Source organism: Rhizophagus irregularis, chromosome 17 (genome assembly GCF_026210795.1).
Source record: "Rhizophagus irregularis chromosome 17, complete sequence".
In the NCBI taxonomy this organism is placed as follows: Eukaryota; Fungi; Glomeromycota; class Glomeromycetes; order Glomerales; family Glomeraceae; genus Rhizophagus; species Rhizophagus irregularis.
This window is the reverse complement of record NC_089445.1, coordinates 3,768,811-3,783,327: the sequence shown is the minus strand read 5'-3', so window position 1 is coordinate 3,783,327 and position 14,517 is coordinate 3,768,811. Positions and strand designations below refer to the sequence as shown.

Here is a 14,517-nt window from a genome sequence, read left to right as displayed (position 1 = left end):
GGAGCACGTTCCTAATTTGTTGGTGGTTATTCATTATCCATTGTAAAAATTATAAATATTTTTAAAATTTTTGAAATAAATTTAAAAATGTTCTCTTGAATTCTTTTTTTTCTCCAAGGTAAGAACTAAATCAAAAATAATCTTGCCGTCTCTTTTTTATATATATTTATACATAAATATATATTATATAAAAAAGAATTTTCTAAAAATAATTTAGAAAAGAAAAGTGTAAGAATTTCTACTAACTTTCAAAGAAAATAAAAAATATATGAAATAAAAATTTGTGAAAGCAGGAAAATAAAAGGAATTTATATATATTTGCATTAGATGCCAAAGAGGATTTATATAAAAAATTAAATTATTTTTTTTGATCCTCTATAAAAAATTTATTTATAAATATATATTTATCGTAGGATAGAAAACAAGTCCTACATTTTCCCTATTTTATTATTTGTACCTTATAATGCAAAGATTATTTAAGTAAATAATTATTTTATTTTTATATATGTACTCTGTGAAGTTTCCATACAAAGATCTTTAAAACACTTGCAACAAATACTCTTTTTTGGTAATGATCTACTCATACGTTTAAGGAAATACTATGGGTGAAATTTTAATTAATCATTAATCATTAGTCATTATTGAGTAGAGTAGCACTCCACTTACCTTGCAAATTTGGGTCTTATTTATAGTTAAATAATTAAATAAAAAAATTTATAATGCAAAATGAAATTTTTTTTAACGAATGAATTTATGACATGTAAAAAAAAAGAAATTAAATCTGAAAAAAGGTAATCAATAAACTCCAGTGACGACTAATTTAACAAATTCGCAGCCACAATAGGACCCCGGATATCTAATATAAAGGTCATAATGGACTTTTGGCCAAAAACACCCCTTTTTGCTGAAACTCAAAAAATCGTTTTTTGTAAATATCTCAGCATCCAGTAATTCAATTTTAATGAACTTTTTTTTATTTTGTAGCCCTCATTTAGCTCTACAATTTAAAAAAATGTTCATCAAAATTGGACCACTGGATGCCGAGATATTTACAAAAAACGATTTTTTGAGCCCTGAAAAATGGGCCAATCTGCCGAAAGTGTGACTTATGACCTGTTTTGGAGATATCCGGGGTCCTGCCACAATAAAATTGTTTATTATTAAGGAAATATTGAAGCTTAACGAACTGCAGTTATTTATTATTAAAAAAAAATTATGATTTACTTGTACGTTTAAAGAATAATTTGGTGAAAATCCTAAATAATAAATAATTGTGAAAAAAAATAAAAAAAAATTTTCATTATGAAAATGATTTATTATTGTGAAAAAAAAAAAGAAATTAAATCCGAAAAAAGGTAATCAATAAGCCCCAACAGCTAATTTAACAAATTCGCAGCCACAATAAAATTGTTTATTATTTAGGACTTAAGAAAAAAAAAATTGCGATCTACTTGTACGTTTAAGGAATAATTTGGTGAAAAATCCTAATTAATAATAAATTTTTTTTTACGAAAATGAATTTATTACATGTCAAAAAAAAAAAGCAAATAATTAATTTAAGAGACAAATCGCCATTCAATTGGAGAATTTTAATAATGCCAATTTATGCAAATTATCGCTAAAAATAGCTAATACTCCTTTTTTACCAGATTGTCATATCATCATGTGATATGATACACAAATTTTAAAGACGGTAATTAATAATGACAATCCTAGCTAAGCCACTTGCAAAGTTTGAAATCGTTAGAGTTTCACGTCTTTGACTTTTCTATGTAGGAACGCAAGATTCTAATGGTAAATTTCCTATTAACTCAAATATTAGATAAAAAATTTTTGAACATTTTTCACTGTAACTAAGCTATATTTGGTTTTTTATTTAGTTTTTAAATCTTTATTTAGCTATATTTGAATCTTTTTAATATTTACATTCTTTGTTAAACTTGTACAGTTCCTACTAAAACTATATATGTATACCTACTATACTAGTGCAAGTTTATGAAATATTTTTTTTGGACATAAAAGTTATTGTATACTGTTTTTTTTCACTTATTGGAAAACAATTTATAGTAAAGAACAAGAAATTCCAAAAAAATTTTTTTTATTATTACAAAATTAATTATAGAATGTCAATCATTTTCTCTGGTTGAGTGATGATCTGTCTCTTAACATATTTAATAATTGATAAGCCTCCAGTGACTAATTTTAGCAATGATATTATAGTTGTTTGTTACTAGGGATGCAAACAAAATCTAATCTTGAAAAAGTGAGAGCTAAACTATCTATTTTACCTTCTTCAAATAAATAAAATTTTTATTATAAGCAAAATAAAACTATAGTTTTTTTTAAAATGAGTATACCTATTATAATTATGTTATAATATGTTGGAATATTATCAAATATAAAAAAAGGAGAAATTTTTTGCTGATATTTAGTTTCGCTCAGTTTCGTCTGGCTAAATTAATACTATAAGACTAAATTGGGCATAGTTTTGTTTGCATCTCTATTCGTTACCTTCTTAGGAAATATTGAGACTTAATCACCTCCTTAGACCACAGTTATTATAATATCCTATTGTGCTCATTCATTCAAATGACGCAATGTATATAAATATGAGTAAAAATTTTTTTTTTATTTACCCTTATTTGTAAATTGAAAATGAAAATAAAAAATTCTATCTTCCCATAAAGTAAAACAAAATAATATTTTTCAAAAGTTAAATTAAACATACATTATAGAGCCTCTGGCTTTTTGTTTACTGTTGAGCATTGGGTATTGAAGAATTGGGAAGTTGGCTATGGAAATGTCAAAAATTTAAAATATATATATGTGTAGTATGAGTACGTTAATGAGAAAAAAATTTTTTACTCTTAATTACCCTTTAACAAAAAAGAATATGCCTACAGAAACCTCCATGATGTGTTATATTCATGATTTTACTGAACAGCTTACTTAGGAGTTTACAGTTAAGAAAATTATGGCTGTTGCAAGATTGAATGATGATAATTTGACAAAAATTGTATATTTGAGAGTAAAAACCTTCATTCCAGTAGATCCAAATATTTCATGTTGGATCAAAGATTTTACTAATGGCCAGGTGATTTCTTAAAAGGAAAGTTCATTACTTATGCCAGTTGGTATACTAGTGTATGTATTGTTTTGCACATATCCTTTTGCAGTTAATAAAAATTTGTTGATTAACTTTTTTTTTCTTATGAATTATAAACATCAAAGGTTAACACAATGTCTGTTAAGTTGATTGATAATATGGGATTTGATAATATGCCTATGATCAGTTTAAATGGTATAATTTTAGGACTAATCACCAAGACAGTCAGAAATGTTGATAACAATTTCTATGTTGAGGAAAACTTAGGTGATCAGGAACTAAGAGAATTCTGGGTTTCTTGAAGACTCCTCAACACCAGAATGATGATATGGAATTCTATCAAATGTTGGAAGAGATTAGATTGGGTAAGATTTCTGCAATCATATGGAACAAATTGCAACAGCGCCACTCAGAGTTTTGACTCAAGTGCCTGCTGCAGATACTCTACTCAACACCTCCCATATCATAGGTTTCAGAGAGAATGCGCTGATTGATCAGGATGTCTTTTGGAGTATCAGTAGAGGTTGAACAACATCTCTACCTTGAATCCTCACCTTTTTTCCTGATTGTGGTATATGCACATGTTTCGTATACTTTGACTTTCAATTGTTACATTATTTTATTTTTTTAATCATATATATTTCCTTTCATTGATTTTAGTTATTAAATGTATTAAAAATGTGCAATCATTTGTTAGTCACGTAAAATAATGCGAGTGTTGCATTGATTTTTTTAATTTATTGTATTTTTTTTTAAATAATAAATAAATTTTATAACAATACATCGGGTGAAACTATTTTTTTTCATTTATTATTCTAATGATGATTTACACCATTTACGAAAATCTCATTTAAAAAAAAATCATCCTTGAAATTTCTGAAATTTATTTAAATTAAAATAATATATTCTCTGATCCCCGATCATTGATCCCGTGATGCTATTAATTAATACGCTCAAATTTGTTCCCATTAGTCCCATGTTCTGTGGTGAGTACTGGATATATAAATCGTGGATATTATATATTACCAACAAAATTTCCGAACAATATACGTAATCCATTTTATTATTTCCGAAATTATATATCAATAGAAACAGAGATTAGGTAAACAAGTTATACTTGATTTGTAATATAGTTATTGAGTATGATATATATCTCCGTCCTCCGATGGTGTATAGTATATAAGTATAGTGTAAAAAAACTATACGGTAAAGATAAAAGCAACATCGTAGGTATATATCATAATATCGTTTAACCGATTTGGTCCAACACATACTACATGTACATGAGAAGATCAGAGTGACGATTTATGATTAAAATTATTATTATGACAAAGAAAGGGAAAAGCATTCTAGTATATTGTTTGAGGGTAAGTGTTACTTTCCTTTTGGAAGGAGGTTTTCTTGTTTTCCTCATAAGTAAGTTCCAAAAAAAATTAAACTGTACATTTAAATCATTTTAATTATTTTAGTTAGTTTTAGTCAAATTATTTTAGTTAATTTAATTATAAAATGTCAAATGTCAATCAGGCATAAAAAAGAAATCAAATTTAACCGACCACTATTTTAGGCAACCGGCAACCGGGCAACAAAAAAAGTAATATCAATAATAAATCAATTGATTTTTTTGGGGGTAAATGGGGTAAAGTGGTTTTGTTGCAATCGCCATTCAGTCGGGTATTTGAAAAATATGCGCAAGATGATGTAAACAAAAAAAAACAACCAAAAATAAAATTTTTTTTTTTTTCGCATCTGAGCCACAAATACAATCAATCATTTTATTTTATAAATTACACATGCAGTGTAGATATACAGTATATTAGGATATGATTTTTTGTACGGGAGAAAAATCATTTTAATGTACAAATTAAAAATAAAATAAATAATAACAGATAATAATAATAGTAGTAAAAACAAATATAATCAAATATTATGCATAAAAATAAAATTAAAATTAAAAGCTAGGGATCTTAAAATTATATAGTTTTAAACTTGTAGTTTAACTGAAAGTATAAAAGTAGTTTATCATTTTCCTAATCGAGAGCTGCGTCATTTTCAATAATTGTTGATCACATACTGTATAATCCATCGAAAAAGTGAAGAATTAACGTGTACTATTTTTCTTAGATTAAGCTTAAACTCTGTTCGGATTTTTCGGATATTATACTATTATGGGTCATAAAAGATTTGTATTAAAATTAAAAGGAAGCATATAATGATATAAATGATAACTATTGTGAAAAAAAAAAATTGTATATTTTTTTTTTATCATCATTATTACGAAAAAATAATCATTGCAGAATAACTACCAGTATATCATTAGTAATTATTATTATATATATTTTTTTATTATATTATTATTAATTATATATTTTTTTTTATTTTCTTTTATTATATATTATTTTTTTTATTTCCTTTTATTATATTTTTTTTATTTTCTTTTATTATATATATATATTCCTATTTTATACCTATTTTATATTATATTATTATTATTATTTTTTTTTTTTTTTTTTTTTTTTTTTTTTTTTTTTTTTTTTTTTTTTTATTTTTTATTTTATATTATATTATTATTATTATATATATATATTTTTATATATATTATGATATTGCAGTTAATAAAATTCTTTCTAATATTAGCGGAAGATCCCGACAATCTCCGCATCTTGCTTTCACGTTGTCTTTTAAATACAATCTGGGCTTCTGAGGCTCTTCGCGTTTTATGGGGAAGTCCATTAAAGATCAATAATAAAAACGTGAAAGGGTTTTTGACGGCACTATTCAAGTTTTTACCTCCTGAACGAAAAAGTCACATAATGCATCATGGTTTCAATGTAACGGTTAATGAGAACTCGATGTTTAATTTAAATTATCTAAATTGTATCAAATACCTCGATATAGAGGATCTTCGTTCCAAATGAGAGTTAGTTAAGGCTGCCATGGAAGGTTCAAATCTCGTTTATTTAAAATGTTGCCGTCTTAGTCTTGATTCAACATTAACAGCTAATTGTAGAAATTGTAAAACTGAAGTTTTGATCATATAATCTCTACGGATATCTGTGATCTCGACATTTTTGAAGATTGTGACTTATCTACTGCGATCCTCAAGAAACAAACACAAATAAGGATTCGTAATTATTCAGTTTGTAACCTATAAACGAAACAATTAAAAAGTTAGGAAAATTAGAAATACTTAAATTTATTGAATGCAATAACTTAGAGAGATGTAAAATCGAAGATTTCGAAGATTTAGCTATGAAAATAAGTTATCTTTACATAAGTATGCCAAAAGATGTTATAGACTATTTAAATGGAGTAATGAAACGTTATAGTAAAAATTCTTCTGAATTTCAGTACATCAAAAAAGGTAAGAGGAAAGTATTTAAGATCGGATTGATTATAAATAATTTTCTTATGGAATTTTCTTTTGCAGGGCTAAAATGTAGGGAGCGATGTAATTTATTAGAATTAGCTAAGCGAGATTCGTGTTTATAGGATAATTGTATTTTTTGAAATATTATTTTTACTTTTTTTCTAAATACATTGCTGTAAAATAAATACGGGTTATCACTTCATTAGTTCAATTCTAGTAAATGATTTCATTATTAACCTTAATGTAACTTTCGCGTGGCATTCTGCCCAATGGTCAGGAAAATTTTTTATAAACGTTAATACTAAAAATAAATTACATGGCGCAGCCTATAATACATAGAATAACATTCGGGAAAAAAAAAATAATCACATGATTTTGGCGAACATGTTCGCTGAATTTTTTTATTAAAATACAAAATACAAAAGTTCGTGACGAAGCTCGGTATACATGTGAAAAATAAATACAAAGGTTCGGGACTTTGCCCGCGATATATGAAATTTCTATCCTAAGACGTAACTACAGTATCTGAATTTTCTGCAAGATTGCTCGATGATCTATGCTTTTTTATTATCTTCTCGTTAACAGCTGAGTCCGCCTTTTGTGACTCTTCCAACAACCAGATAATATGTCCAAGGACCTTCTCCGCCATGTCCGGCCAAAGTCACGTGCCGAAGAATTTTCTGGGTGCTCTTGGGGTAGTTAATCGTTTCTTATATTTTCGTGATATAAATGATATAAAGATGAACAGTTAGTAAAGAAAAAATTATATGTTAGAGATACGCAGTATGATAATTATATCTTTTCACGTTGTTCTATGTGATACAATCTATTCACAACTACGAGACCGTGACCCAAGGTCGCAGTTGCCTTGTTTCACGTAGTACAAAGACGAAGATTATATCTGTGATTTATATCACTAAATTACGACAATGTAAAAGAAAATACGTCGATGTTAAGAGCAATTACGGACATCACTGTGTACTCAATAGGGACCGTGACATTTTTCTTGATGATTATAATAATTTTCTCATGCACGTTTTATTCCAAAACAAGTAATTACACAAAATCAAATAAAACGTGATAAACAATTAAATATGAATCAAATCAATCATCAGTCATTAGAAAAAAAAGTAAAAGCTTGCAATATAAATACAAGTAAAATATTAATTATTTTTCTGTTTTACACGATTCACGATCATAAAATACTGTTATCATGGTAAAGAACTAAATATTTTATAATATCTCCTTGTTGAAGACTTATCATTTTGTATTTTGTAGGCACAACAACCTCAACCACCACCTCAGCAACAACCACCACAACAACAACCACCACTACCAAACTTTAACAGAATGAACCAGGCTTTTCAAACAATCATACAGGAACTATCATATCTACAAAATATCCCTAATGCGAATGTTATTCAAGCTCTACAGACTGGTCAGCAAAATATACAACAGACTTTAAATGTAATCCAGCAAAATATGACTACGATGCAGCAAAATATGGCTATGATGCAGCAAAATATGCAAAATATGACTGCGATGCAGCAAACTATGCAAATGACTTTAGCAACAATTCAGCAAAACATCCAGATTGTGTATGTTTTTTAAAAAAAAATTATGCTACATTATTAAAATTGTAACATGATAAACATATCCTTTTCATTATTTTAGAGATATGCGATCCTATTACAGATCTGTCAATTCACGTATCACTAGTGAAAATGAGGCCATCATCGCGCTTCCCAATTTTCAAAATGCATATCCTAATCCATTCCCTATTAACGTCCGGAATCTTCGTGGTTTAACTGGTCTGTACACTTGTACATCTGTAATTTAATTGGGTTTCTTTTTTTTTCTTAATTAATAAAATATTCTTTTTTTTTTAATTAAAGGTCAAAATTTAGATACTCTGTTAGCCTTTTATGGTTTACAAGTAACTGGAGGACTCGATGCAAGACAAAAGCGTCTTGCTAAATACTTGGGTATAAAATTGTTATAAAAAAAGCCAAGTTTATCAAACTTTATATTCAGCTGCTAGGATGAGATGATACAGTATTATACCCTTCAATTATGTTTACTTAATCACTCACTCTTAATCGCTCATTCTTTAAAATTATTCTTCATTTCACTCATTCTTTAATTATTCTATAGTTAATCACTCATTCTTGATCATCTCCATCAATTTTCTGTATAATTTGTATAATTCTGCCCATCCAAATTATTTGTATAAAAATTATCAATAAAAATTACATATCATTAACATGTAAATTCTAAATAATTACAAATATTCTTATTAAATTACCATGTTTACCATGTCATCATGTAATTTAGATTTGACCATCAGATAATTCTGAAATATAATTCATTTTCTTGATTAATAGTCAAATAATAATCATATATAGCGAGTAACAAATTATGCATATCAATAGCCCTAATAACATTGAACTGGGATCAGTGAGGTTTTGTACTTTCCATTAACATTAAGTTTTCCTAATATAGAAAAGAATCTATCAGAACAGTTTACAATATCAGAAAATTCGTTTGTTATAGTATATGAGATCAGATTTACTAATAATTTTTTGGTTGACTAAATTCAGTGTCCCCAAAATTCATTAATTCCTTAGTGGAAAATTTTTCTTTGACTACGCAATTTACTAATAGTATTTTTACTATAGCATATAATATTCAAAAATAAAGTCTTCTGAACTGATGATCACTATTATTTTTGTAATCAAAAAAATAACATAATGGCAAAGTAATATGATGTTGGCATTAATAACAGATGAAAAAATTATATAATTACAAGATTTTCTAAATAAATCGTTATTTTTATTTCATTATTGTTTTAACAAGAAGTGGTCCAAATACGACTTGCTTCAATACAGATAAAAATAATTACGCACAGTTATAATCTTTCTCGATGGCTCATTCCTAAATGGAATTTCATATTCGTGAATTTATAGAATATTACTATTTACTATCTGCTATTTTTATAATTTGGAAATAGAACTAAGCTTTCGTTTAATAAAAAATTATTATACCCGAAGGTGCCTTATGGGTATGTACTGCCGGTAATTCTCTTGATTTCACTGAAACGCTATTAATTCGTAATCTTTATACAAAGTAGAGATCAGCATATGGCAATTTATTGATTATTTTGTCTTTTAGAATCTTATACTTTAATATATAAAAACAATGGGTAAAGGTAAAAAATATGCCATAATGCTTATTTCTTGCTTGCCAAATTGTAGAAAATTTACATTTTGGACTATTTTATCATGATTGGATTGTTATTTTTGCTAATCAATCGCTCAAACGAATACCAGTTCATCATGCAGAGACGATTAGATGATTTTAGAATTCAGAAAACTGTGAAGAAAATTATGGAGAGTAAAGTTCACGATCAGAGTTACATAATAAGTCAGGTTGCATCAGGTAATTGGCTTAACCTGATCTGAGGTGAGTCATTAATTTAATGATCTAATCCAAATATCACAGATCGGTTTAAATACTCGACCTGTTAGTTGACCACTAGTTGACCTGATATATTTTGGGCCAAAAAAAATGTTTAAGCATTTTTTTATATTAAATATAAGAAAAAATGCTGAACGTTTTATTTTTATAGAAAAGAACATTTTAACACTTTTTTATACATTCATATATTACGCCAAAATGTTTTTATATCAAATCAAATCAGGTATCTAACCAGGACTTCGCTTACTTATAAGATAAGTCACCCCCAGGCCTAAAGTAAAAATTATATATAAAATTCTTTGCAGATCCTACTATAAAAGGAAATTTTATGTTACATTATTATGATTTTTTTCCTTTTTAGCTAATTAACTAATAGAATTTAAAAAAAAAGTAAGGTAAAAACTATTAGTAAAGGGCCAATTTTCTATAGTGATCTTTATTATAAGTAAACGGGTTCTATCTAACCTGATCTGTTGATGTTTAAAAAAAAACATTATTTTATGTTTCTTTTAATAAAAAAATGCCAGATTCAATATTTTTTTATTAAAAAACTTTTTTTTTTGTTTTTTTTAATGAAAAACATCAGGTTTAGCATTTTTTCATTTTTTTTTTCATCGGAAAATTTTTTAAAATGCAGAACTGCAGAGATTTGTAAAATTAGCAGATCTCTGCATTTTTTATATGAATTTATGTGAAAGTCTGCGATTTTGCAGATCTTCACTAAGTTCACTTTTTAATTTTTACAAAATTTTGCAATAATCTGCGATTTTGCAGATTTCTGCTTTTTTTTATGTGAATTTATGCAAAAGTCTGCGATTTTGCAGATTTCTGCTTTTCTTTTTATGTAAATTTTTGCAGAAGTCTGCGATTTTGCAGATTTTTACTTTTATTTTTCATTGAAATATCAGTTCATCAATCTGCAATTTTATCATTTTGATTAACTCTAACTGTCATGTGAGATGATCAGTCACTAGCCGAATTTAGACATTATTTAAACTATTTGATAAAGTTTGAAACTTAATCTTTTTCTCTTAAAAAGTTTCGAAGCTAAGGTTGCTTGCCAAAACCTAGGGGTTTAGGCAAGATGGCGTTTCGCTGAAAAGTGAAATTCTGCTGAAACTATATTAAAGTTATATTAAAAAACTGGCGAAACTTTGGAGAAAGGTAAAACTGCCAAAACTTATTATAAATGCTGAAACTGCCGAAACTCTACTGAAACTATAATAAATCTATAGTAAAATTTTGACAAAACTAATCGTAGGATTTTGAAGAGGTTTAAACAAGCAACCTTATTCGAAGCTAACTAAAAAGACAAAATTTTTTTTAAAAAAGACTAACTTTTGTAGGGACTCCAGCCCTACAAAGTTTCTGAAAATTTCAAAGTACAGGACAAACAAAAATAGTAATTTCATCCAACTTCGAAGTTTTTTTTAAAATTTCGAAGGTAAGTTCAAAATTTTACTTTTTTATTTTTACTTTCAGTTCTAAACGAAACGTTTCTAAACGTTTTAAAATTTTATTTTTTTAATTTAATTGTTTTATCGAAACGTTTGTTAACATTTCAAAAATTTTATTTTTTATTTTATTTTTAATGAAACGTTTTTTAACGTTTTGAAATTTTTTTATTTTAAAATTTCTAAACGAAACATTACTAAATGTTTTGATTTTTTTTAACTTTTAAACGGAACATTTTTAACGTTTCTTTTTTTTATTTTAATTATTTTTATCAAAACGTTCTTTAATGTTTCGATTTTTTATTTAACAAAACGTTTTTTAACGTTTTGAAATTTTATTTTAAAAAAATTTTATCAGAATGTTTGTTTTTATTTTATTTTATTTAAAAGAAACGTTATTAACGTTTCAATTTTCTTTTTTTTTGTAGATTTTCAGCTTTCTGGACGCTCTTGGACAGAATTTCGAAGGTAAACTTCGAAATTCTGTTTATTTTTTATTATTATTTTTATTTAGCGAAACATTTATTAACGTTTCGGCTTCTCTTTTGTAGTCTTCCAGACAGAATTTCAAAGGTAAACTTTAAAATTCTGTTTTTTTTGTTTTATTTTAGTGAAACATTATTAATGTTTCGTCTTTCTCTTTTTTTTAGGGTTTCAGCTCTCCTGTTTCTGTCTGGATGGAATTTTGAAGGTAAAACTTTAAAATTTTAAATTTTTATTTTATTTAACGAACGTTTACTGATGTTCATTCTTATTTTTTGTAGGTCCAGAACACCGAAAGTACTCTGAACATCATTTCGAAGGTATAATTTTTGAAAGTTTTTAATTTTTTTAGTGAAACGTTGACTAACATTTTATTTGTATTTTTTTATAGGTTTTGTAGGCCCATGGCTTTTCAGACGCGAATTTCAAAGGTAAACTTTGAAATTCTTTAATTTTTTTAATTTAACGAATGTTATCTAACGTTCGTTTTTATATTTTGTAGATCCAGAACACTAAAGTATAGTTCCAGACTCATTTTTGAAGGTAAAATCTTCAAAAGTTTATTTTTTTAATAAATTATTTGATGAACATTAACTAACGTTCAATTTTTTTAAGTTTACGACATTAGACGGATTTCTGAACAAAATTTTAAAGTAATCTTCAAGGTAATTACTTTGAAATTTCTTTTACTTTTTTTTCAACGAACTTTACGAACTTTATACTAATGTTCGTTTTTCCTTTATTTTTGTATAGATTTTTTTTCCATTTTGCTAATTGTTTGTTAGAATCAAACCAACTGGAACAATGTTCCAAACCATTAACAACATGTGAATGTGCAGTAAAGAGATGATGAATAGCAATGACTTGTAATAGATTTCAATTGTATTTGTAAACTTGTTAAATATATAATAAAAAAGTAATTTTGATTATATTAATAAATTAGTAATTAATGCAATAAATTAATTTGTATTATTGTGACGCAGATTTTTACTGTAAAAAATTGCTGAGGTATTTTGAAGGTTTTTTATTTAAAAATCTGCGCGCATCTGTCCAGAATCATCCTTTATGGTGGGTATCAACTACCAGAGATCACCAACCAGGATCCAAGAAGTGGGGAATCGAACCTCATAACCATGCTACCTGTTCTGTGTACGAACATCTTGGTTGGTCTAAGTCTCTAAGACTTAACAGAAGGTCAAACTACCACTAAAACATTGCACCTTCAGCTTTACCATTTAGGATGACCATCTAGCCATTACTGATTCTAAGCGGTATTGTGGAGTGACCATCTGGACAGGAAGTCTCCTCAAGGTATAGTAGTAACCTCGAGGACAGGACTGCACATATGTCAATGGCCTCATAGGAAACATTAAAAGGACACTATGACCTTTAGTTGAAATGTGCGGCCTAACTGTACACACTAATTCACCATGATGCAGTCCAACTACACTAATTCCTGTACCTTCACGCTATTGGTTGTAGCGTTCGCAGTAAAATTCTTTTTATTTCCATAGTCATGGGAATTGAACCTGCAACCTCACCATATTCAGGCTTAATGAGGGTCTTAGTGACTAACCACTGGGATAGGGTGACCTCCTAGTTTTATTCTTTTACGATCACTGGCTGATAAGTTATTCAACAAAATATTAAGCATCAGCATTATTATATTTCTTGATTTATGTTTACTGCGCTATTTAACATTTTGCTAAATCTCTCAGTACCTAGTAATTGTAAAAAGACAATTAATAGCTCGTTGGAATTGCCTCATTAAGACGAATCGAATAGTGGTAAGCTCATCTATCTGTGATCAATATTGACAGAGCTACTACTTAAAAACCATTTAATATTTTTTAATTTCGGAAATTAATCTAGTAATTGCAATTTCGATATATTTTATATCATAAGATTTGTCGCATCAAGTTGTATCGAATGGTAGTAAGATCGTCTCTCTAAGATCAATATTGGCAGAGTTATTACACAAAAACCATTAATATTTTTTTAATTTCAAAAATTAATCTAGTAATTGGATTTTGATGTATTTTATACCATTAGAATCATCTCATCAAGACGAATCGAATGGAGGTAAAATCATCTCTCTACAATTAATATTGGCAAAGTTATGATACAATAAAGTTTTGAGTATAATTTTAGTAGTGTTCTGCATGAATCAAATTTCTCTTCTGAAATTCGATTTGATTCGAATTCAATTCAGACTCAATTCGACCTTCAAAAATTATTATCTCAGGATTTAGTAATCTAATTTTGATGATCTTTTTTTTAATTGATAAGTTTCATTGCCTGATTAAAATAAAAAAAAAGATCATTGAAATCAGATCGCTAGATCAAAAGTTATTCGCAAAATAAGAAGCAATCAGGGTCATACCGTGTCATAAATCAATTCATGCGGAATACTAAATTTTGGCTAAAATTATGTTAATTTTTGGCCAGAATTATGATATACTAATATAAAAAATTTTTTATATAGTCACATCTCTTTATAATCACCAAATATGAACTGTTTCAAATATGTGACTATAAAGAGAGTTAACTGTATTCCTTAATATTTTACAAATATGTCTTTACTTGAATACTATCTTGGTTACTTTGGTAAATTTGTGGCTTAATTT

At 27.1% G+C, this 14,517-nt stretch overlaps 2 protein-coding genes across 2 annotated transcripts; both read left to right on the top strand.

The window, feature by feature from the left end:
• Window positions 1–2,974: 2,974 nt before the first annotated feature.
• Window positions 2,975–3,408, top strand: OCT59_009517 (uncharacterized protein; the record flags this gene model as incomplete). Its single annotated transcript, XM_066133627.1, has 2 exons — window positions 2,975–3,094; window positions 3,232–3,408. The coding sequence occupies 2 exons, from the start codon at window positions 2,975–2,977 to the stop codon at window positions 3,406–3,408; spliced, it is 297 nt and encodes a 98-aa protein (XP_066000051.1).
• A 4,281-nt stretch (window positions 3,409–7,689) lies between these two features.
• OCT59_009516 (uncharacterized protein) lies at window positions 7,690–8,478 on the top strand (the record flags this gene model as incomplete). The annotated part of the gene is made up of 4 exons (XM_066133626.1): window positions 7,690–7,692; window positions 7,755–8,074; window positions 8,151–8,287; window positions 8,372–8,478. The coding sequence occupies 4 exons, from the start codon at window positions 7,690–7,692 to the stop codon at window positions 8,476–8,478; spliced, it is 567 nt and encodes a 188-aa protein (XP_066000050.1).
• Between the last annotated feature and the right edge of the window lie 6,039 nt (window positions 8,479–14,517).